Genomic DNA, 26,508 nt, shown 5'->3' with positions numbered 1-26,508 from the left:
ATTCCCTTCCCTTGCCTTTTTTATACACAGGCCATGCATGGTCTGCAGGCGTTCCCTCGCTCTCTCAGTACTAGTCCTCTGTCTATACGAGCTTCAGTACTTTCCTAATCGATACAGACCCTACATGGTCTTTAGTCTTTCCCTCCATTTACCAGTACCAACGTTTGCAAGACTGTCTCTCTGGCCACTCTTGACACAGGCTTAACGTTGTCTCCACTTTTATCCTTGCTTTCTTGTAATAACTGCTGCACTGTGTGGTTCTTACACAAGGCAGTAGAGGACGAAGATGAAGACATAACCCTTAGAGTCTAGATTTGTGAGAAAACAGAGTTGGTACATTCCACGATGAGCTCTACCAGCAGCACTGAGCAAGGTGCACCCTGATGCTAGGGTTCATAACATCAACAGAAAAGCACTCCAGGTGATGTTGCGCCAAGAAACCTTATAGTGTACATGTGCTCTACAAGTTTCCTATAGGACAACAATTTGAGAGGAGGGAGGGGGCGGAATGGCACATATGTTAATGAGGGAAGGTGGCCCGCGGCAAGGTATTTTTATGGTATTTATGCCCCCCTCCCATGACTCCTCTACACGTGCATAGTTGTAATAAGTAATATAAAACTGTACATGGGTATAGCTGGAATGTTTTTCACCTCTGGGTACAGAGTGACATTAATGTAACTTAGAACCCTTCAGTGAAAACATTTCCGGTAGTCACAGTATCCCAGCTATAATTCTACATTTTATTCAAAACTTCCTAAAAGGGCATACACCATTTGTTGACAAATGCTAATGCATTGCTGAAGGGAAAAATAGAGGTCTGCTACTGTGAGAGACACTACATCTGGGTCTGGTGGCCTAGTGGACAAACGCGTCGACTGTAGGGGCCTTTGTTCAAACCGTTAGTCACAGGTTCATATTCTGGCGGGTCCGCTCAGCCTTTCAACCTTCTGAGGTCGACAAAAAACTACCATTGATTTGGGTAACAATAAACATCTGTTATTCCGCACCTTGATACCCCTGGATGATACGTGTGCTTTACAAATACACGTTATGTTATGGTAATCTAATACAAGCTAATTGAATTTAGGATGCTTGCGATTAAGCATTATATTAAAAGAATGCATGAACCCCAAAATGCCTCATAATTAAGGTTTTTACGGATTTTTTCAGATATTTACAGACAGAAAACAAAGTGTTTCCTGTCTGTTTTCATTTTTAAACGCGGAAAAATACAGAAAAGTGTGCTTCATGTTATTTCTAGGACAACAGCTGAGCAGATAGGCAACATGAGAAGTTAGAAATAGGTTGAGATTTCCCTAAATACAGGTGTCTGTTAACACATATTTGTATTATAATGCTCATATTTACCTGAAGGTGTAGTGTTTGGCTATATTTGGCCACTTTGTTTGCTAAAACGTGACAGGCAGCAAGGTATGAGTGCATGTTCATCAGTTAAATAAATGTGGAAATATACCATTTTATGACTCCATATATTTTCAAAACACAAAAAAATATGGAATAAATACCAATAAGATGGGCAAAAAATACATATGGATAAATACAGACGGAAATGTTAAAAAAACAATTATCATAAAACTGGGAGTCCTACTCATAATGTATCCACCCTCTAAGACACTAGCACTAATTAGTGCATAACGTATGGGGGCCTAGGTACAGCTGCAGAGAAAGGGGTATATAATTCATCTGAAATCAAAGGTGTATATGACTGCAAATACATGCAAGCTATGTTTGTAAGCCAGTTAGTTGCTAGTAACCTATCTTTTGGAGGCTGCGATGCCTGGCCACTACGGTTTTAAGATGTTTTAAGATGAAAAATGAATCAGATAATGATCCGGCTGGCTTGATGCAATCTCCTTACACCAGCTCGAACCCACTGATTCTCTATCCTGGTCATAAAATACAAAAGCTTACATTTAGAAAACGGCTAACATGTAACTTTGCTTACTTGGGTAGTGTGCAGATTGGTGGCTTTGACAGAATGATTTCCTGGTTTATGAGCTCCTTCTCCAGATCTCCACCAGCCAAGCACCAGAGGTAATACACCTCGTCAATGGATCTTTCTGAAAGATAATCACTGCTATCACCTTTCGATGGCAGCAGAAAGAAATGATCATTAGAAAGTTTTAGTTAAGGAGGTCTGTGAATATACTTGCAGAACACTGCTAAAACAAATTGCACGTAGAGCATATTATACACAGAAACAAGCTACAACATGCGGTTACAGCTTTAGTATCTGCAGACAGGTATTCTTAGAAAATGTGCGTGCAACTGAATAGTGTACCACAGAGCTACACTTTCACAAAACTGGCCATCCTCCACTCTTAACCCCCCCACCCACCCCCACCTGACCCACCAGAAAACTCCTCCCCACATATCCTTCTGTGAAAAGGGAAAGCAGGAAGAGAGGGCAGTATTCAAGCATAACCCACACATATTGCACTTATCAATACAGCCACAGACCACATTTCCATCCATGGAACTGACCACTTCTTTGATACCTAACCATGTAACTACACTTTTAGACCCTTCGGGAAATAAAGGTGTAAATACTAAGGCACTCAGATGTTTTAGTAACTGTGTTCTGTGTTCAGAACTTATAACGACTAGCCTGTGGTCCACACCGAATATAGGGCCACATGTACAACCATTTCCTTTTGTGACTCGTAATTTGCGAGTTGCCAAAGGAAATGTACTAATGTGTCGAAGACACATTTTGTGATTCCCAATGAGGGTTGCAAATGACCTGCCTCATCAATATTTATGAGGTAGGTCACAATTTGCGACCCATTTGGAATGGGCAATAACACTGGGGTGGCTGCCTGCTGGTGACAGCAGACCCCTATGTCTGCGTTTGCTTTTTAAATAAAAGGAACCTTTTTTTTTTCAAATGCAGACCGTTTCCCTTAAAGGAAAACCAGATGCGTTTCAAAAACAAAAATAAAACGCTTCAGTTTAATTTTTTAAGAGTAGGCAGTCGTCCTCGGGACGACTGCCTACTCTTAAAAAACGTTTTAGCAGCCAATCACAAAAGGGAAGTGGTCCCCTGGGGACCCCTTGCGGTTTGCGACTGACTTTCCACCTACTTGAAGTAGGCGGTAAACTGCAATTGTTTTGCGACCGCATTCTGTTGCAAAAAAATTATATACCCCCTGCGACTCGCTATCTAGAAGGGACACCATTGGCATGCCCCTTTCTAATAGCGACTTCAATATCCTATTTTGCGAGTGAGTCAGTAATAGGTTACCGAAACGCAAACTAGGGTTGGTACATGCTACAAACCTTTTTGGCGGTCGCAAACGGCACAAATTTCCGTTTACGACCGATAAAAACAGTCGTACATGTGGCCCATATGCTGATACAGTGGAGTGCATTTTATCCATAGTCAGTGACTACCACCACCTACTGAGCTCAGCAGGCCGATGGGGGCAACACAGCAATACTGCAAGTTTTCTGCGAATCTGAGCTGCAGAACTCGGAACACCGTGTTAATTACCCACATAAATGTCACCTAGAATTGCAAAGAAAAGTGTACAGGGGAAAGGGGGGGCACAGGCTAGTGCGAAATTTGCTCATAACTTTTGAATGCCAATTCCAGAGCAGAAAGCCATATGCCACATTATTAGCTAACTCAGAACGAAGGTCTAAGTTAGAAGTCCTCAGTCAAAAAGTGCCCATCATTATCCCATAAAAGTGTATACTATACTAGGCTATAAACTAATAACAAAAGCTAAAATACAGCAAGGACTGCGCTGTCCACGTGCGCAGAAGATGTGTGTTTTCAACTTCTCTGTTCTTTAGCCATCACTGGCAAGCATGATGGCTTATATACTATGACACAGCCTGGAACTATGGGTATGGGAGGGCTTCTCGGCTTATAATTAAGTTCTCATGAGCTACACCATGCCAGCGTTGTACAATGCAAAACATGAGACTGATGATGGAATGAAGGAAACCTTGTAAAAGAAGTGGGGTGGACGATATGCTCAAACTGAGCTGTGAACCTGGGAGTCATGGAAAATCTTTGCAATGTGAGAATCCTAAAAGGGGTATATTGTTTTATTCCAACAGATTTTGTGAAGAATCCCTCAACGGTTCTTGTAAATGTGGCTCTTCACCCCTTATGAAAATTATGTGGTTTTACATTTACAGTGGATGTTTAAGTGACAGTTCTTTGTTACTTGAGTGACACGATATTTCATTGATAATATCTGTCAAATACACCCCACATGTTTTAACTTCCTATGTAAGGTTAACCAGGTGCGTAGCTTGGTCAGTACGATTGGGGACAGGGTGAGCTTCAGATTTCCCAACAATCACGCTGGCACATATTGGTTCTATTTACCAAATTCCAGTAGGGGTGGCGTCACAGGTAAGCGCGGTGGAACTGTGGGGATGGGCAGGGTGGAACCGACAGATGACGGAATATGTATTATTCATTTATTTAATAATACCTATTCTGTTGGCTACCGACTCCCACCCCGCCCCCGTTCCTTGCCCCAACGCTCCACCGTGTTTACCTGTGCCTTCCACCGCTGCCAAATTCTCATGCAGCGAAGCAGCCAAAAATGATGTGCTGCGTGAGAAGGAGAGAGCCGGAGAGCGTCTTCGCCATATTTACAGAGATGTGTCACTCCCCCCCCCCCTCCCTAGCACCTGTGCACTATCGGGTAGCCGTGCGCCACTCACACACACCTTTGCACCATAGTTCAAGGGTGGCTGCATGAGTCTAGCATAGGTTTTGTACTGAAAGGATACACTTCCAGTACAAAATAGAATGCTTAGACTAACTTTAAAACTTGTCCCACTTTGTATGTGTGCTGTACAGTTCAGTACATATGCAAAGTCGGAAAAGAAAGGAGAGATAAAAGCATTTCTCCTTGATAGAGCTTATTTGAAATTGGCATTATTGTTTATCCTGAGACTGGTGGGGATCTCAGAGCCATAGTGGAAGTTTCACTGGAAGAGATGCACCAGAAACACACCAGCGGTAACCCGAAGCCCTGTGGTTCTATCTTTGAAGGTCAACTGAGGTATTGGCTCCATGGCCGGTGACCTCAAGGGAGTGCAACTTAAATTAATTTTGATACCTTAGTACTTTCTCCCTAGAGTCAGAGTGGCAGGATTGAGTAGAGTCCTTCAAAGGAATGGCTCTGGGACCGTGGCTCGGCCCTTGACATGGAGGGGGACCTGTGTGAAGACGTGAATTTGTCTTGTTTTCGGCGATGCGCTGCTTCAATTCCTGGTTTCGATTCACCTTCAGGTGTATAAGGAAGGATTTGTCACGTGACAAAGGCACACCTCATGCAGGTCGGTGACCGATATGTACTCTCTGCATTCACGGTACAGCTTGAATCCGGTCATTTCCCAAGCATACTGCTCAAAGTGTTGTTTATAGTCATCAGAAGACCAACAAAGATGACAGCTGAGCTCCGGATCTGTGTCGGGAGTGCCGGAATTAAAGAAACTCACATCAGTGTGCAGACGTAAGGCATAAATTCTGATAAGCAATATAAGCTGGCATTTAAGAATTCTGTTCAGGTCTAGTGATGCATAAGACATGCATTCTAAAAAGATTTGTTTTACCTGTTTTTAGCCTCTCTAAGACAGAAGAGAGGGAAGCTGGACCTTTCCCCTTTCCAAAGAGTTGAGGTAGTAACAGCACAGAAGATCTCCCATGACTACCAAGGTTCATCCTTGGGAGTTCTGTAGTTCAAGCACTTTGATATGGAAGGCCCACGGTTTGAACTATCCCACACAGCAAAGGATTAATTCACTACAGCAGTCTCCATGTTAAGACAAAGGCTCAGCAGACGAAACAGGTGTGGATTCGGAATGTGCGTTTGTGACATGAATTTAGACCCTCAGCAGCCTTCCTGACTTGGGTGTCATAATACACCATCGGATAGTAGTTATCTGTTTTGTCCCTGCTGTTTGGTGGCTTGTTTCTTTCTTATATTGGGTAACAAATACATTTAGCAGTAAATTAAGAATTCTTGAAAATGAATGGGAAATTGGAAAGACTCTTAAAGGCTGTACATCTGACAAGTTCTGTTTGTATTTGTAACTGCGATCTGTCTAATGTTTCGAAAAGAAAAAAAACCTTATTTTATTGATCGACAAAAAAAAGAGATTTAAAAAAGGCAGTACCTAAAAAAGACCACAGGAAACTGGTTTTGAAGAAGGCAGAAAACCTAAACACTCACCTGTCTTCAAAATTACTGCATCAAAGTGTTTTGTGGTGCAGGACCCTTATTTACAATGAGCATTACAAAGTGTGTCATTTTGTTTTTTATTCAGGTGAAGGGACTGAGAAAGATCATTACAGCTACGCAGAATATCTATCTCAGATGCACTCAGAATTAGCCCTAACAACGTACCAACCAGGAAAGACCTTAAAATTTATCAAACAGTAAATCTGCCTTACATAATTGCAAAAGTCTTTGTCCTGTAACAAAGTCAAGGATCATCTCCTTTACTAGCACCTTGGACATTTCCAAAAGACTGCTTTGCAATTACTTTGGTGGAATCCCAGTGCAGAGTGCACCAGAACCAAGCAGATGCAGTTTTGCATACTTGACATGTGAGGGCCAGCTGCCAAAAACTGGCTGCCACATGAGCAACAGATGGGGCATTTTCACAAAATTAAATACGAATGCACAATCAAGAAACAAGCCACTTCCAGCAAGGGAAAACAACTTCAGAGAAAAAAACAGATGCCCAAAATAAGAACTGGACGGGTAGATTTCTGCATATTGCCTGAAATAAGGAAAAAAACAAAACAAGGTGCAGCAATTGGTAAGAAACAAAGCAGCGGGTGGTGCTAACAGAAGAGTACAAAAAATGAGTAAAGTAGTTTATTGATGTTCAATTATTTAAAATCATTACATCTCATAGAGAAAGAGAAAGGTGACACCGAGGTACTTGAAGATTGTCGTTATTTCAAGTCTTGACCCACCGAGGGACCAGGCGCCTTTTTTTATCAAGTGTCATTGTTTTAGTCTTTTTCAGACGGATGGTGCTTCCATTTAATGCACAACATTGTTCAAGTCCATCCAATGATCTCTGAAGGCCAATTTGGGTGCTGTCCAAATCTGCAATATATACAGGTTGAAGAGCAGAGAGGCTAGTATACAGCCGTTTCAGCCCTTTATTAGTAAAAACTTTTCTCTGACGTCGCCCAATAGGCCAATAGTTTGGCTCTTACCTAGGTATTACTGTCTAGTGATTTGATTGCCATTAAGAGATGTGGTGGTATCAGCCACTTGTTTAGCTTTTCCCAAAGACTGCCTCTAGGGATGTTATCGAAAGGGTTAGTGAAATCGATAAATGCTTCATTTAACAGGTGGGCCTTAGGGCTCATTGCTTCGTCAATCAGGCAGGTTAAGATCAGGAGATTATCCTCTATGTGGTCATGATTTTGGAAGCCAGTCTGGAACCAGGTAATATTTTTGTTTCTCTTTGGCCCATATTTCAAGTTATTTGTACAGTAATTTAGCATAGAACTTCCCTTCAACATCCAAAAGTGCTATCATTCGATAATTTGCGAGTGAGGCTCTACTTCCCTTTTTGTATATGAGTATTAGAGTAGAGCCCCTCCAACTCTCCGTAGCAGTTCCCATGAGATGGCATGCTGAAGAAAGCTGGGTTAAGATAGGCATCCAGAGGCTCAGATCAGCTTTTAATAGGACCACAGAGGATCTCATAATCCTTACGGTTATTTTCACCTTTCGTGTGGGCGGCCATAAGTTGATGCTGTGTGTTATTCTTGCAATGGCCTTTTCCCTCTCCCCAAATAAGCTCTCAGAAGGATGAAGTTTGTGAGCTTGTTGAGGCTTAGATTGGTGCCCTGCGGAGATCTCACAGGATAGGCTGAATGGGCTCTTATCTTCTGTGGGCAAATCCACGTGTTTGTTGTACCAGCAGTTGGGATCAGATTTTGAGCAAGTAGTGGTGGAGCAATAAAGCTTCTTTAGTGTGATCAGCCCTTTGCTTCATCGAGGTATGGCAAGCTTTGTGGCTTCGGGTGTTGGCAAGCTTGTTTATTAGCCCCCAGAATTTCTTTAGAGTCTTTTACCTTGAGTGCAGCATGGAGTTTGGCCCATGTTAGATCATTGTCCGTCCAGTTGTTCAACCATAGTTGCCTTCTGTATGCTTGCCTTAGTTTTGTCATTTTCTCATGTTCCCTTGACTGCCAGATTTTTTCTATTTTAGGTCACAGAGTGCTTTATGTAACTCATTTCTTAGGCATTTAATTTTCTGACTATCAGCATGCCCCCGTGTCCTGTTCAGGTGTTCTTTTAAGGCCTTCAGCTAGGTTGTCTTGGAGCGATGTGATCAAGGAGGACCAACCTGCTATTAGTTCCTTTTGTCTTTGTGAAGTCTATTAAACCTGCACTTTATTTATTTGAGGGCTCTCCATCTGATGGTTTATTCTTTTCATTGGGACAGAATCTTCTGGGCGGCCCAGCGTCTTTGTTACCTGGTGGATTCTTATCTTTATATTGATCTTACATGCAATTACTGCATGGTCACATGTTATTCTCTGAGTGATCTGAAATCCATCAATATCATTAAAGTGTTCTTTTGAGGACCAGGTATAGTCCAGTGCGGCAGATCTCAGGATGGAGAAGTGAGTGTAAGCTGCCGGGCAAATGGATGTTACTCTGCCATTGATAGAGCGCATTCCTAGGGTCTCTAGAGCATTCACCAGATAGGTACCAAATGTATCCTGCCTCTGATCCTGAGCGGATGCTTGTGGAATACCCCAGGATTCATCTTTCCATTCTTCATAGCTCTTGTTTCTGAGTAAGTTTGAGTTAAAATCCCCTCCAATCAGTAGTCAGGTTGTGGGATATTCAGCTCAAAGATTTTCTAGGTGGCCAGCATCAATTTCACAGTGTCCCTTTTCCGCACCATCTTTAGGCTCAGGTAGATATTTCGAACAATTAGTTGAGGATTCGTGCAGTCAATTTTGCTTTTTAGGTGGTTGATTTTTAATATGAGGGCCTCTCCTTCACCTGCACAGATTACGGAGGAGTTTACTGCCAGATCACTCTTTGTCTGGATGAAGACCCCTCCAATAAGGCGACCACCACATTGGGAGGGTAGGGCGGGTGATGCAAAGTTTGCATACTTCAGGAACAGCCCCAACTCCAGGTTTCCAACAGGCACATTATATTGTACTTAGTGAGTTCTCTGAGCTTCCTTAGTTTGTCTTCTGGTTCTGACAGACCCCTCATGTTCCAATAACAGATTTATATCTCCTGCGTAGTTGGGCTTGCTTAACTTGTCTTCTGTTGATTAGGAATAGTAATTCAAGCAACCAGCCAACCAGGCTCAGTAGAATTAGAGTGCAAGAGTACATGTTCAGGCATTGGGCTCACTTCCAATTCTTTTAAAGTGAGTGTTCCTTTTCAACACACTTCTTGGGGTTCTAGGTGCAAGAACAGACAATCGTAACTAGTTGGGAACTATTGAGAGCAGGGCAACAGAGAATGTCAAGATTTTAGGTCGAACATTTTAAGAGCACCTTCTGCTTATTACGTTATAGAATACTCAGCTCAGTTTTTATTTTTATATATGATCTTTGAACTCTTCTTAAGAGTGACTAGACGTCTTCCCAAAGGTGGAACATTTAGCAACCATGGCAAGAACAATGTTTAGATGCCAGGACATGTATTTAGCTAAGGTAAACCCAAGAATCAAAATGTCAAACTGGTAAAAGGTGTAATTATTACACAATTTTAAAAAGATCTCTCTGGTGTTTCTGTATGCTCCAAGCATGAGAAAGAAAAATCTACATGTCAACCTTACTTCCTATTTCTGCCACAATAAAGAATAAAATGAAGAACCAATATAAATAAGGGCAGAGAATCAGATTATTCCTTATGGCCCACAAACAAAATAGACACACTCACTCCTTCCTATGCAACCCAATAATTACTTTGCTGTCCTCTGCATGAATCCCTTAATGTCTTTTGAAAGGTTGTGGGGTAGACCTTTATGGTCCATCCTTTTGAGCGCTGCTAATAAAGCCAAGAAAATCTGTTCTCCCTGCTAAAAAAGGGTAGTTCTTGTAAACGTGTGTCACACTCCTGCCCCTGGTGATGGCTTTGCACATGGAGATGAGATACAAGAGAAAATGTGCTTAGCCCACACTACGGTAGATAAAGACCATCTATCATGCACTGCTAAGATGCATTTTCTTGAAGTGGCATGACAGCATACCGAATGCCCCCAACCAAACTTATATGCAAATACCTATAAACCATTCTCCACACTTTCCCACTTGTAGTGTTTCTTGGGTGTATTTAGAGTTATGATCCTCAAGCATAGAAGATCTATTTTAGTAATTAATGGTTCCACTACCCAGAAAGGATATAATAGCGCTGGCTAAGTTTGTACTCATCCACTTTCTTGATCGGACATACAACTGAGAAATGTTTTGACACAACATGTTGTAAATGTAAATTTAAATGTAAATATGGGTGTACTTGTAAAGCGCACTGCGACTCCATAGAGTATCCTGGCGCTGAAGACCGCTGGAGAACCCGTCCTGGTTCTCCCTGTGAGATGGTCCCTTTCTGGGTATCTCCAAGGTGAAACCAGGCATCCCCAGCGTCTGTGGGGGGCCGTTGTAGAGATGAGGCAAGCTTAATGCCCAGAGTTGCCGAGTGTGTTCCCTGGTTAGAGTAGGCACGAGGCGAGAATTATCGAGTCCGTTTTGACCCTGGTCCACGACCCTGCCGCGTCGGGAATTGAACCCTGGTCCCGGGCCGTTCTCTGCTTACGGGTCTGCCGCCTCTAACCAGTGAGCCACACCACTCCTAGGTGCATATGGCAAGCAGGCTGGTTTTGACAGGTTAGATATGTTCTTGCTCCTTCAAACAGGAAAATCAATGACTGTTAGTAAAAACCAAAACTACTTTCTTCTAATGGAGTGGGATATTTTACTACAGGGCTCAGCAGGAAAAACTCACCTTGATCTCAAAGATAACAGGTGACACTCTTTCTTTGAAGTAAGACTCATGTGTTTGGACATGTAATGGTACCACATGTGAACTATTAAGTATCAACAATAAATGAGATCTTTTGGTCTGGTGAAACTCTTTAAAGAGGATTCCTTCAGAAATCCGTGCAATGTGTATCATGGATTGAACGAACTAGAGTATTTGACAAGGTGAGACCAATAGTTTGCACTACTTCACTGAGAAGGTCAGGACCGTCAGAACTATTAGCAGTCAATCTCAGGGGAGGTACATGTTTGTAGCTCTAAGCAACCAGTCACCAAAGAAGTGGGTATACATTAATTTCCTATTAACACTGGAGGACAGCTGCAAAACAAGAGACTTGTGGAACCCCAAATGGTCCTTGCCCTGTGCCTATCTTTAATATGACTAGGGACTTAATTACACCATATCATACAATGCCTCACTAGAGCTTGCTGCCATGCCCCAATGCTGGTATCAAGCAAGGAGAAATTAGGTGATAAAGAAGCCAACACTGGACACGAAAGTATTGAGCAGCTATCAACAGGTCTCCCTCCTCCCTTTTCCAGATAAAATGTCGGCAAGAGGTACTGACCGTCAACTTTGCTTTTACAGAAGCTAACAATCGTTTAGATGCTTTCCAAGCTTGGCTTCACTCTTTACTTGGGATACATGCTGCCCTTTTAGTGATTATTGATGACATTCTGATGCTATTGGATAAAGGACGGAGCACAGAACGTATACTTTAGGATTTAAGTGCAGCTTTTGATATGGTCTCTACCCATACTCTCTGCTCCAGACTCAGGTCCACTGGAATTTAAGATCAAACCCTGAAGTGGTTTGGGTCATTTTTAATGGATCAGAGTCAATCTGTGTTACTAAGACCATTCTGTTGAAGGCAAAACTATTAGCTGGTGAGATCCCACTAGGATCACTTTTTGTGCTCCAGTCTTAATATTTATTTAGCACCCAACGCAGATCTTATCCGCAAATAAGGGTTTGCATTTATAACATATGCAGATGAGACACAAATTGTGGTCTCCTTTGCTGATGAAGCCCATGTATGCATAAATTCCAGGCCTTCTTGGTAGCAGATGCACTCACTGAAATTAAAAGGAGATAAAACTGAGCTGAAGTTATTTGGGGGGCATCCTTGATCTGGTTATCCTCGTGGTGGCTGCAGAACTGGACACTGGTCTGGCAGCTAAGGAATGGAAGAAAATATTGAAGTTATCATGGATGTTACCTTATCCTTCACAAAGCAGATCAATGCCACTAGGGACTCATGCTTTTATTATTGATGCATTGTGCCCAAAGTCCCGCCTCTTTCACCTATACAATGGTTTGCACAATTATCCTGTGCCACACCGACTACTGTAATTCCCTGTATTGTGAACTAGTAATAAATGTATTCAAAGTATGCCACAAGGTCTGAACTTTGCAACAAGGGTCTTACTGAGCTTGCCCCCAGGAGCCACACTTCCATCCACCTAAAAAGCCTCCACTGGTTGCTTGGCCAGCAGCATCTTAGATTTAAAGTGCTTTAGTCATAGGGTCTTCTGTAAGCTAGCACTGGTTAAGTCAATAGGCCTCAGCAATGGCCAATCTAATGGCACTGTCAATGTGAATGTCCTTTGAGCCGTATTTAATCCCCTAATTGATGTTACTGTGACAGTGTGTGTGTGTGTGTGTGTGTGTGTGTGTTTGTATTTATATAGCGCCTTCTACCCAGAGGTCTCGTAGCGCTGTATTCATACCGCTGTGGAACCCTTCCTGGCTTTCCTGTGAGATGTCCACTCCTGGGCACCCCCAAGGTTAAGCCAGGCATCCAAGCGTTGCTGGGGCCGTTGTGGAGATTAAGCAGATATTGCCCAGAGTCACAGAGTGGGACCCATGATTAGACTAGGCACCGAGGCGAGAATTATCAGGTCTGGGGAGATTGAGTCCAAGAGCCGCCGAGGCGATAATTAAACCCTGGTCCCGGGCCAGACCTCTGCATCAGGGTCTGCCGCTCTAACAATTGAGCCACGCTTCTCCACCTGTTAGTGTGTTAGTGTTAGTGTTAGTGTGACAGCACCCATGAGCAAAAACAAATGAAAACATGAGTGGAAAGTGAGAAAATAAGACTTGGCAAAATAAAAGAAAGTTAACTATAGAAAATAAATCACAATTAATGCAAGAGAAAGGCGCACAACGTGAGAAAAATAGCACTGTAACTCAGGCCCAAGACATTCACTAGGGTGTAATCGTGGGACACACACACATTTTTTTTGTACACAGATCTGCATTAAAAAATGTTTTTAACTGATTTTAATAGACATGCTATTTGTTTTATAAAAAAAATGCATGGACAACAATGAATGCGTACATGGCTTACTTTTAAAAACAATGGGTCTCATAGAAATGTCGTACATGACACTCTATTCCAAATAAAATAATGGGAAATACTTAAACCATGCTTGTCACTCGACCACAGAAAGAGTAAATGAAATGAGCCTAAATGTTCTAACATCCATCAGAAACCCCCACAAATACAAAACTACCATTTACTTAGTGACTCGCCTGCCTCACAGCACAGAAGATGTTTGCCAAGCGATCTTTTCTCTTTGTGGGAGTGAAATTTAGTATGCAAACAAACTGCTTGCGGAGTCAGTACAACTACACCTGAGAATGAGAACTCAATAGCCTGGTTCAATTTGGGCTTGTTGGAAGGGGCACCTCCTCTGCAGACCCTGCATAGCACATGCCATGTTTTGCCATACTCTCGCTGCAGGATGAATGTGGGTGTTTGATACAGATAATATAGGCTTGAGCTGTTCAGGGCTAGGTTTAAAGAGCGAGCGAGCAGGCAGGCGTTCAAAAATCAAAACCAAGAGAGGGAAAAAGGGAGTCTTGAAACTTCCACCTCACACCTTAGAGCTGCAACTACACCCTCCACCTGCTAAGTCGGTGTGCCTGCAGCCTCCACTCCCAAGTATGGGGAATGCCGGCCTATGGCTTACCTGTAAGAGTGAGGAGTACAGCTTCAGCCCCACTCACTAAGGAGCCCAAGCAACAGTAACATGGCATGAGGGAAGGGATGGGGGCAAGGAACAGGTGCCCTCTGAAAACAGCATCTGATATATGATCTCGGTCTTTGAACGGTCATCAAATAAATGAGATAAGATTCACACACCTAATTGCAGAACAGCTCGCAACGAAACACAAGAGCTCGTGTGAACAGCTGTTAGAGAAAGAAAAAAGTAGTTCCTAAAACACATGCTAAAATGGGGATCAGTGGATTGATACAGAACATGGTCCCTTGCTCTCGGGGACGGCTGAAACCAGGAAGAGGCAGGACTCATGCATGCTATGAACAATTGGGGAGAAAGAATAGGAAAGCGACAATGGAGCCAGCAAATGGGAAGCCTATGGGTGGGCTGAAGCCCATAAACCAGGGGTCGCCAAACCGGTCCTGGAGGGCCGGATCCATGCCATATTTTTTGGATATCCCCATTGAGATACATGTAGTAATTTAAAAAATCTGGCATGGATCCGGCCCTCCAGGACCGGTTTGGAGACCCCTGCCATAAACTATATACATATGGGCTGTCTAGAGCAGGGACCTAAAAATGACATCTATTCATTCAAACTAGACTGGCTTGTTATTCCCCCAGATGACCACTATGTTGTTCAGATGTTATGCTACCTTTGGTGTCTTGGTGCTCGACTGGGCAGAAGAGCATTTTCCTATCTTGCCCCTAAGATATGGAATTCGCTGCCCATTATACTTCGGGCAGAGGAGATCTTCTGGAAATTTTGCAAGGGGTTGAAGACCTGGTTCTCTGTGCTCCTAGCTGCATAGCACCAGATCAGAAAGTTAGGTAGCTGTTCGTGTTGTACAAATAGCATATCATCATCATCACAACCACCACCATGGATTCAAACCACATAGGCGAACCCTATAACAATTGCACCGGCTTCAGATCTCAAACTGTGCATTTTGCTGGAGATCTTCAAAGAAGGTTCCTTATAGCTAACATCTTAACTATACCTCCTTCCCAAGCTCTGCGTCAGTTATTCTTAAAGATCTTTTATGAACAAAGGAACTCTAAAATGTTTCAAATGTAAAATCAAGAAGTCTTTAAGTAAAGTCACTTTTTAACAGGGATTCCACAAGCCTCTATCCTCACTCAAAACGGATGTTTGTATTTACATTGTGCACCTAACTATACTCATTTAATAGTCCTCCTCTTCGGCCCTTTATTGGAAGAACATGAGCATTACCAGCTTCAGCATTTATAATACAATAAATAATGCAACACGTCTATCTAGCATTGGTTAATTCTGAAGAATAAAGAAGCTTAACTTATAATTTCACATAAACTAATATTAAACAATGCAAAGATCTCAACGGTTAGCCACGGGTGGATAGACCGAAAATTGAAATGCTACTGGTTAACAAAAATGCTGAAAAATTAAATACATTTCGAATTCAAGAGCATATTATTTATATGCGTTATAATACTTGAGAACGCAAAGTTAAATGTAGATGTATTCCACCAGCAGATGGCAGCACTGCTACATGTAAGAATGTTGTAATACCTTTCATTTGTATTTGGGCAGCCTTGTTTGTCGCAAAAGGCGCGTCTCCTGTATATATAAAAAAAATAAACAATTTTTGCTTGCCCCTTTTTAGAGGACAACTTCACCTGTCTGGTAGCTGTCATTCACCCTAATTGAGATATAGGATTATACTAGCGAACTGGTGTACTTTTGATGCAGCAACTCTATCTCTAGGAATCTCTTTGAAAAGATGAATTTTTACAATTTGGTGTATCGTTTCCAACCTACAATTTCATAAGCGACAATCAGCCTGATTCATCAAGGTGAGTATTTGCTATTCCTTAATAGCGATTATTAAGGAATCGCTATTAAGGAATAGCAAAATGCTATTCACCAAGAAATCGCTAAATAAATTGCGATTTCTAATTATTCCTTAATTGCGATTAGCAAATTGCTAATCGCAATTAAGGAATATCTCCCCATTCATTCCTATGGGCCCAAAGGCCCATAGGAATGAATGGGAAGACATTTCAATGTGCGAATCGCAATTAGCGATTCGCATATTGAAATTGCGATTTCAAGGGTGCAGGGGTGTCCAAAGGACACCCTGTAGCACCCCTGAAATGTATGCTACATTGGTGTTGCGCACACACATGTCCCAAGGACATGTGTGTGTGAAACATGAAACTTAGAAAAATGCATTTAAATGCATTTTAAGTTTCCGCTATTTACCACGAGGTTTGAGCTCGCGGTAAATAGCGGGAAATTTTTGCGAATTCGCAATTTAAAAATGTTTCAAGAATAGCATTTAAGGAATCTCTAATAGAGATTTCTTAAATGCTATTCCTCGCAAATATGCGAATTCTTAAATAGCGATTTTTGCATTTGGGATGATGAATCCCAAATGCAAAAATACCGCTCGCAAAGGGCCAGATTCTCAGAATCTGGCCCTTTGCGACGGGATTTAACAATGATGAATCAGGCTGAATGTTTTTAAATTAACTCTCTATATAGCACATACTTTCCAGCATACAGTGATCAAAAAAGAGGTTGAATTTCTCCACGTTATGGATGGAGTGAGCTCTTGGTACACACCGGAAGGGCTTTGTTGGCTTCTTGGTTACACAAAATGATGCCTCACACAATCGGTGTGGAGACAATTGCTGGAAAGTGAATAATGAGTTCGAACTGGACCAAAATGACAATTTGTTTAGACCTTCTACGGACTTCAGTTTTATCAATACAAATTGGGGACCCTTCTCACATCCAAAGTGTAGAATGATATCCCTGAATTGCATTATTAATCAATTACCAATCAGTACATCAGAAACTCGAGCCGTGATATTTGGGGGTCGTAGGAGAAGCTTGGGTGGTAAACCATTGAGCACTCTCAAAGAATAGAATTAGCTACGGGGTAACTTTCAAAAATACCCTGAACTGGAAGAATATTAGAAAGTTACTCCTAGTAAGGCTCTGATGTCGATGGGAGCCTTGATCGGATTCAGAACTGCCCAATAGGCTATCAGTAGCACCATTGCAACAGGCCTGCAGGGCCAAGGCGCTTCCTACAGGCTGTCAGGGTCTGCAGAACCTCTGCCATGGAAACGTGTGACAGCCAGCTATGGTGCTAGCCTCTACACTTCTTTACGAAAGTAGAAGAATGTTTGAGGAGGATTTAAATGTCCACAGAGTATGTGTTCAGCAATCACGCTTCCAGGCTCAAGGGCGGTAGGTTGGGGTGCAGATCTGACCAGAAGCCTACAAACAAGGCATGGTATGCGAGGCTTGCTGGTGTGCAACAGTTCTAACAGGTAAAGAGTTATATCGTGTTTGTAACCCGATGTCAGCTTCTGTGCGTAGGTTTGGACAAGTCCTGTGCTTTTTTTTTTTTTTAGTATCAAACTTTTTACCGTGAAAGCAAAGGGAAGCATACAAACATCAACTTGCAATTAAGATACAATTGTCACCACTGTATCCTATCAATATCCCAACAATACTAAAATGTAGGGGGTAGAAAGGAGGAGAACGAAAATACATATCTCAGATGTGTTTCAGTCATCTGAGTGGTCCTTAGGACATCAGATTAGAAACTGAGAAGCTGATACCCCACAGATCTAAGAAAGAGAGCTGCATGGGAAAGGGTCAAAAATATATTTTAAGAGTTCTTCAGGCCTCAGTGGCTGCCGAAACGTCACTCAAGAATTGAAACTATAACATTCCTTTGTGACTTCGGTATGCAAAAAAAATGCCACATAGCGATGTCCAGAATCTTTAATGGGTGGATCGTCTCTTTTTATTTTAGGTCTCGCCTGCAAGCAGCACGCATGCGCTATCACTTGGTGACTATCCATTGTGAATAATTAAAAAAAAATATGGTGTATAATAAGTTAAAACCAGCATTGGCAATGCCAATAGCATGGCTTTAAAGGTATGTTACATGGTAATGTGAAGCACTGCAAGTTAATAGCACGGGTATGGATATGTATCTGTGTGGAAGCAAAGAACTGTAAATAATTTTGGTGTAGTTCTAAAGGTCAAGTGACAGTTGCACTGTCAAGCAAGACCTAAACATCCATGTAGGTTAATGACGGACCTTCTCCCAACTGTGCTTCTGTCAAAGAAAAACACCATCAATGATCTAGTTATTGAAGATACTTTAATAGCATTACAATTAGGGCTCCCGGTTTTATGTTATTTATTGTTCTATCATTTCCCTCTGTAGTTATCCATATTTATTTTTTGCTAATTTTATCTGTATTTATCCATATTTATTTTGGGTTTTGCAAAATAAGTATATTTCCACATTTATTTAGCGATAAATATGCACTCATGATTGAATGTCTGCCAGGTTTCAGTACTGTGAACACCTGCAGAAAATAAATCAGCGCACCTATATTGTATTGTAATTGCATTTATATAGCGCTTACTACCCCTGATGAGGTGTCAAAGCACTTTTTCGGCGAGTAGCACGCTACTCCGGGACCCATAGAGGATTAGTGTTGAATTAGTATAGTGAAACATGCAAGTACATTTTAAGTGGTGGATAGGTTAGTCAGTTATTTGGATTTGGAATGATGGCAGAAGGATAGAGGAGAACAAAGGTTTGTATTTATATAGCGCTTGTTGACGCACGCTATTCAGAAAGCCTACAGAGGATTAGTGGTGAATTAATATGATGAAATATGAAGTAATTTCAGTGGTGGATATTAGCCAGTTACTTGGAGTGAGAAGGATCGCGGAGGGATAAAAGGGGAAGAAAGATTTAAATTCATATAGCACTTGTTACCCCTGATGGGTGTTGAATCGCTTTTGTGGCGAGCAGCACGCCACTCCGGAATCCATAAAGGATTACTGTTGAAAATTAGCATAGTAAAAAAATATGAAGTAATTTGAGTAGTGGATATGTTATTCAGTTATTTGGGTGTGTATATCTACTGCTGTTAAAGCCTCTTTACAAAAATTCCTTTTCTTTGTTAACCCCTCTATCTTTCAATCCACACACCTATTGGCCTGGCAGTCATGGTAGAGAGTATTTAGAATGACTCAAAAAGCAACCCAATTTCCATTTTTATCCACATTTAAAAATAAATACAGACAAGAAAATGAATGTTTTTTGGCAGTATTTATCTGTAAAAACGGAAAACAGGGATCCTTAATACAATGTTATGTATGTGCCCCTGAAAGTTCAAGCTTAGGCAGCCTGATAAATGATCACAGCTGTGTGGAGAGCAAGCAAGCAAATTTTTTTGTGGGGGCACATAATTTAACCCCAATCAAAACATGTACTCCTGGCTCAGAACATATGTGGGCAGAGCCAAAGTTGCTCTCTAGCGATGCTCACATAATTGTGTGGCGACAGCTGCGCTGACGAGCCATTCCATAAAAACTCTAAAAAGGGGTTTTTAGTACAACCATTACTTACTATACGTTAGCATCTTTATCACCCTTCTTTGCTGCCTTCTAATGCTGCAATGAATCCCAGGTGTCACTTCTTGCGTCACTTCAATTTCTTTGTGTGGTGCATTGACCAAGAACAGAATGATTCATCTTTAGTGTCTCTCTGTGTTTGCGCTGTGACTAAGGTACCATCAGGCACATGCATCAAGCATTTTTGCGAGCACAAGCGGTGCGATTCACAAAAATCATCCGTTTGTGCCCGAAAAAGGGCATTTGAGATGCGTCAAGGTTCAAGGCACTCGCAATTTGAGAATTTGCAATTAATTGCAATTTCTAAAAATCGTGATTGCATTTAAGGAATCTCAATTTGTGATTCCTTATATGTAATTCAAGAACCACTTTAAAATAGTGATTTCGCTACTAGGGGGCCCAAATTACTATGAAGTTGAACTTGATGGTAATTTGCAATAATGTTGAAAAATGCACTAAAGTGCATTTTTCAAAGTTGTAGGTTACACACACACATGCCCTTGGGGCGTGTGTTCGCAACATGTGTGAACTGAGCAATTTCAGGGGTGCAACAGGGTGTCCTTTGGACACACTTGCACCCTTGAAATTGCATGCGCAATTTGCGAGTACCTATTGGTACTCGCAAATTGCGCATGCAATCTCCCATTCATTCCTATGGGACTGTAGGCCCATAAGAATTAATGTGAAGGCATTCCTTAATTGCGACTTGCAATTTGCGAGTCGCAATTAAGAAATGTTTAGGACTCGCTATTTAAATAGCGATTCCTACATGCATAGGCTTTTGAGAGTCCATAATTGCGATTCCTTAATAATCGCATATAGTGCAACTCTTCCCTCTAGTGGTCGAATCTAATTATTTCAGACCATAAAATTGAAAAGCCAACTCATAGAGCTAGTTCACTTGGACAATGTTTACTTTGCTGTGTTGTACAGCTGCGTGGCTACTTTGCAGCATGAAAGTAAAAAACAAAGGGCTATAAAGCGGCCAGAGCTGACCACGTCATGACGCTTTTTTTATTTGTTTATTGTTACCCTGTGTTGAGTGGCTTGAATGTAGTGGGAAAAAACAGCATCTTCACCCCATTCAGAGTTGCACTTCTCTGCTTGTTAGCTTCACACAACATCGCCTGTCATTCCAACAGGCTGCCTTACTAGAGTTTAACCAAATTCGGTATTCTGTTTTCAAAAAACCTCTTGAACCACTGGTTGGGGGACTGTAGGCTTTACAAATGTTTATCCTGGCAAGGGGATCACTCACAAGGATTCATCCATCCAGAAATCTTTGGATCATTGATGGGTTGAGTGCCTCCTCATCAGAATCTTTACAGACACTCAACTGGTGGATAAGTGCAGTGCTGACAGCATCTTCTATAAACTCGACCTGAGCAGTCGTAAATTACTGCTGGAACATTCAGCTCTTTCATTCACATTATAACACTGTGCATGCTGACTAAAGCTCAGAGAGAAGAATGAGCACTGAGGGCTCGTGCTGCCACGACCTGCAGCTCAGCCTTTTGTTTGACAGTTTCTCGTCCATGGACATCAAGTGGCGTCTATCATGGGTAGGCCTGGGGGTGAACTCCGCTCAGTTCGCGGAGTTTTCTGCAGTTCGCACTCCACGGAGCTCGCGGAGTGCAGAAAACTCTGCTCCGTGTAGTGCAGCGGAGCTTATTTCCCGCTTGTGATAGTGAACGGTAATTTGGTGAGGGAGAGCTGCCGCTCGGGTAGAATTTCTACCCGAGCGGCAGGAAGATCGGCGTGAACTGCAGTTCGCACTGCACTCCGCCACTTGCGGAACTCTACAGAGATTTATTGTCACTTTGCAGTGTTCTGCATAGAGAAACTCCGCGACCTACGCTCAGGCCTGATCATGGGCACTTTCAACTGTGTTTTCAATGGCCCTTGATAAATTCTGAAGGGCAGCCAAAATTATCACGTGGACTCAACTTTTTGTCTCATACTATTGCCCTCAAGCCTTCTCCTCAACCTCCAGTCAAGCTTCCTGACTTGATGCAAAGAACTTCCAGTGTTTACCCTTCTATTTTGTTAGTGCCGCCACAGCCCTCCTTGAAAGCTGTTGCTGAATGCATGGTTCCTTCTAGTTGGGGCAATGAGAATTCAGTTATGTACACAACTTTATGGGAAGTAAAAGGTATTGCAGTGATTACAGAAGCGCGATTAACATAATGTATACTTGTAAAGCGCACGTTTACCCGTAGGCATCTGGGCTCTGAATAACAGATGTTTGTTACCCAATAGTACTCATTTTATCGCCCTCAGACGGATGAAAGGCTGAATGGACCCGCCGTGGTTTGAACCTGTGACCATGAGGTCGAACACTGGCCCCTGCAGTGGACGCATTAGCCCACTGAGCCAGTAGACCCGGCTCCACAGGCCTACTCTGCCCTGCGCACTGTGTTCTCCAATGGTGCGGGTCTCCCTCATCTTCTTCCATGTCGCAGCCCCTCAGCAGCGAGCGAGGTGCAGTGGAGACGGCTCTGATAAACCATCTCTCACTCAGGGAGGCGCCATGCCCCACCCCAATGGATGCAGCTCAATGGATGCACCTCGATGGATGCACCCCAATGGATGCACCCCGATGGATGCACCCCGATGGATGCACCCCGATGGATGCACCCCGATGGATGCACCCCAATGGATGCACCCCGATGGATGCACCCCGATGGATGCACCCCGATGGTTGCACCGCGATGGATGCACCCCGATGGTTGCACCCCGATGGATGCAGTTCAAGGGATGCAGTTCAAGGGATGCAGCTCAAGGGATGCAGCTCAATGGATGCACCCCAATGGATGCACCCCAAGTGATGCACCCCGATGGATGCACCCCGATGGATGCACCCCGATGGATGCACCCCGATGGATGCAGTTCAAGGGATGCAGCTCAATGGATGCACCCCAATGGATGCAGCTCAATGGATGCAGCTCAAGTGATGCACTGCGATGGATGCACCCCGATGGATGCACCCCAATGGATGCACCCCAATGGATGCACCCCAATGGATGCACCCCGATGGATGCACCCCGACGGTTGCACCCCGATGGATGCACCGCGATGGATGCAGTTCAAGGGATGCAGTTCAAGGGATGCAGCTCAAGGGATGCAGCTCAATGGATGCAGCTCAAGTGATGCACCGCGATGGATGCACCCCGATGGATGCACCCCGATGGATGTACCCCGATGGATGCAGTTCAAGGGATGCAGCTCAATGGATGCACCCCAATGGATGCAGCTCAATGGATGCACCCCAATGGATGCAGCTCAATGGATGCAGCTCAATGGATGCACCCCGATGGATGCACCCCGATGGATGTACCCCGATGGATGCAGCTCAATGGATGCACCCCGATGGATGTACCCCGATGGATGCAACTCAATGGATGCAGCTCGATGGATGCACCCCAATGGATGCACCCCGATGGATGCAGCTCAAGGGATGCAGCTCAATGGATGCAGCTCAATGGATGCAGCTCAATGGATGCACCCCGATGGATGCACCCCGATGGATGTACCCCGATGGATGCACCCCGATGGATGCACCCCGATGGATGTACCCCGATGGATGCAGCTCAATGGATGCACCTCGATGGATGCACCCCAATGGATGCACCCCAATGGATGCACCCCGATGGATGCACCCCGATGGATGCACCCCGATGGATGCACCGCAATGGATGCACCCCGATGGATGCACCCCGATGGATGCACCGCGATGGATGCACCCCGATGGATGCACCCCGATGGATGCACCGCGATGGATGCACCCCAATGGATGTACCCCGATGGATGCACCCCAATGGATGTACCCCGATGGATGCAGTTCAAGGGATGCAGCTCAAGTGATGCACCGCGATGGATGCACCCCAATGGATGCACCCCGATGGATGCACCCCAATGGATGCACCCCAATGGATGCACCCCGATGGATGCACCCCGATGGATGCACCCCGATGGTTGCACCGCGATGGATGCACCGCGATGGATGCACCCCGATGGATGCACCCCGATGGATGCACCCCAATGGATGTACCCCGATGGATGCAGTTCAAGGGATGCAGTTCAAGGGATGCAGCTCAAGGGATGCAGCTCAATGGATGCAGCTCAAGTGATGCACCGCGATGGATGCACCCCGATGGATGCAGTTTAAGGGATGCAGCTCAATGGATGCACCCCAATGGATGCAGCTCAATGTATGCACCCCAATGGATGCAGCTCAATTGGTGCAGCTCAATGGATGCACCCCGATGGATGCACCCCGATGGATGTACCCCGATGGATGCAGCTCAATGGATGCACCCCGATGGATGCACCCCGATGGATGTACCCCGATGGATGCAACTCAATGGATGCACCTCGATGGATGCACCCCAATGGATGCACCCTGATGGATGCAGCTCAAGGGATGCAGCTCAATGGATGCAGCTCAATGGATGCAGCTCAATGGATGCACCCCGATGGATGCACCCCAATGGATGCACCCCAATGGATGCACCCCGATGGATGCACCCCGATGGATGCACCCCGATGGATGCAGCTCAATGGATGCACCTCGATGGATGCACCTCGATGGATGCACCCCAATGGATGCACCCCAATGGATGCACCCCGATGGATGCACCCCGATGGATGCACCCCAATGGATGCACCCCGATGGATGCACCCCGATGGATGCACCGCGATGGATGCACCCCCATGGTTGCACCCCGATGGATGCACCCCGATGGATGTACCCCGATGGATGCAGTTCAAGGGATGCAGTTCAAGGGATGCAGCTCAAGGGATGCAGCTCAATGGATGCACCCCAATGGATGCAGCTCAATGGATGCACCTCGATGGATGCACCCCGATGGATGCACCCCGATGGATGCACCCCGATGGATGCACCCCGATGGATGCACCCCGATAGATGCACCCAAATGGATGCACCCCGATGGTTGCACCGCAATGGATGCACCCCGATGGATGCACCCCGATGGATGCACCCCGATGGATGTACCCCGATGGATGCAGTTCAAGGGATGCAGTTCAAGGGATGCAGCTCAAGGGATGCAGCTCAAGGGATGCAGCTCAATGGATGCACCCCAATGGATGCAGCTCAATGGATGCAGCTCAAGTGATGCACCGTGATGGATGCACCCCAATGGATGCACCCCGATGGATGCACCCCGATGGATGCACCCCGATGGATGCACCCCAATGGATGCACCCCGATGGATGCACCCCGATGGATGCACCCCGATGGATGCACCCCGATGGATGCAGCTCAATGGATGCACCCCGATGGATACACCCCGATGGATGCAGTTCAAGGGATGCAGTTCAAGGGATGCAGCTCAAGGGATGCAGCTCAATGGATGCAGCTCAAGTGATGCACCGCGATGGATGAACCCCGATGGATGCACCCCGATGGATGTACCCCGATGGATGCAGTTCAAGGGATGCAGTTCAAGGGATGCAGCTCAAGGGATGCAGCTCAATGGATGCACCCCAATGGATGCAGCTCAATGGATGCAGCTCAAGTGATGCAGCTCAAGTGATGCAGCTCAAGTGATGCAGCTCAAGTGATGCACCTCGATGGATGCACCCCGATGGATGCACCCCAATGGATGCACCCCGATGGATGCACCCCGATGGATGCACCCCGATGGATGCACCCCGATGGATGCACCCCGATGGTTGCACCGCGATGGATGCACCCCGATGGATGCACCCCGATGGATGTACCCCGATGGATGCATTTCAAGGGATGCAGTTCAAGGGATGCAGCTCAAGTGATGCAGCTCAAGGGATGCAGCTCAATGGATGCACCCCAATGGATGCAGCTCAATGGATGCAGCTCAAGTGATGCACCGCGATGGATGCACCCCAATGGATGCACCCCGATGGATGCACCCCGATGGATGCACCCCAATGGATGCACCCCGATGGATGCACCCCGATGGATGCACCCCGATGGTTGCACCGCGATGGATGCACCCCGATGGATGCACCCCGATGGATGTACCCCGATGGATGCAGTTCAAGGGATGCAGTTCAAGGGATGCAGCTCAAGGGATGCAGCTCAATGGATGCAGCTCAAGTGATGCACCGCGATGGATGAACCCCGATGGATGCACCCCGATGGATGTACCCCGATGGATGCAGTTCAAGGGATGCAGTTCAAGGGATGCAGCTCAATGGATGCAGCTCAATGGATGCAGCTCGATGGATGCAGCTCGATGGATGCAGCTCAAGGGATGCAGCTCAAGGGATGCAGCTCAAGGGATGCAGCACAATGGATGCAGCTCAATGGATGCAGCTCAATGGATGCACCCCGATGGATGTACCCCGATGGATGCAGCTCAATGGATGCACCCCGATGGATGCACCCCGATGGATGTACCCCGATGGATGCACCCCGATGGATGCACCCCGATGGATGTACCCCGATGGATGCAGTTCAAGGGATGCAGTTCAAGGGATGCAGTTCAAGGGATGCAGCTCAATGGATGCAGCTCAATGGATGCAGCTCAATGGATGCAGCTCAATGGATGTACCCCGATGGATGCAGCTCAAGGGATGCAGCTCAATGGATGCAGCTCAATGGATGCAGCTCAATGGATGCAGCTCAATGGATGCACCCCGATGGATGCACCCCGATGGATGTACCCCGATGGATGCAGCTCAATGGATGCACCTCGATGGATGCACCCCAATGGATGCACCCCAATGGATGCACCCCGATGGATGCACCCCGATGGATGCACCCCGATGGATGCACCCCGATGGATGTACCCCGATGGATGCATTTCAAGGGATGCAGTTCAAGGGATGCAGCTCAAGGGATGCAGCTCAATGGATGCACCCCAATGGATGCACCCCAAGTGATGCACCCCAAGTGATGCACCCCGATGGATGCACCCCGATGGATGCACCCCGATGGATGCAACTCAATGGATGCACCTCGATGGATGCACCTCGATGGATGCACCCCGATGGATGCAGTTCAAGGGATGCAGTTCAA

The 26,508-nt window shown here is 44.8% G+C and overlaps 1 protein-coding gene across 1 annotated transcript in view; it reads right to left on the bottom strand.

Annotated features, from left to right (window-relative positions):
* TBCK (TBC1 domain containing kinase) overlaps nucleotides 1-26,508 on the bottom strand; it is a 1,513,148-nt gene that overhangs the window by 988,772 nt on the left and 497,868 nt on the right. Inside the window, exon 11 of the mRNA XM_086962029.1 lies at nucleotides 1,970-2,108. Coding sequence (XP_086818155.1) covers nucleotides 1,970-2,108 — 139 coding nt within the window. The remainder of the gene's footprint in view (nucleotides 1-1,969; nucleotides 2,109-26,508) is intronic.

This window comes from Lissotriton vulgaris, chromosome 3_1, assembly GCF_964263255.1.
Source record: "Lissotriton vulgaris chromosome 3_1, aLisVul1.2, whole genome shotgun sequence".
NCBI lineage: Eukaryota > Metazoa > Chordata > Amphibia > Caudata > Salamandridae > Lissotriton > Lissotriton vulgaris.
The sequence above is the reverse complement of the archived record's forward strand: the minus strand, read 5'-3'. Positions and strand labels throughout refer to the sequence as shown.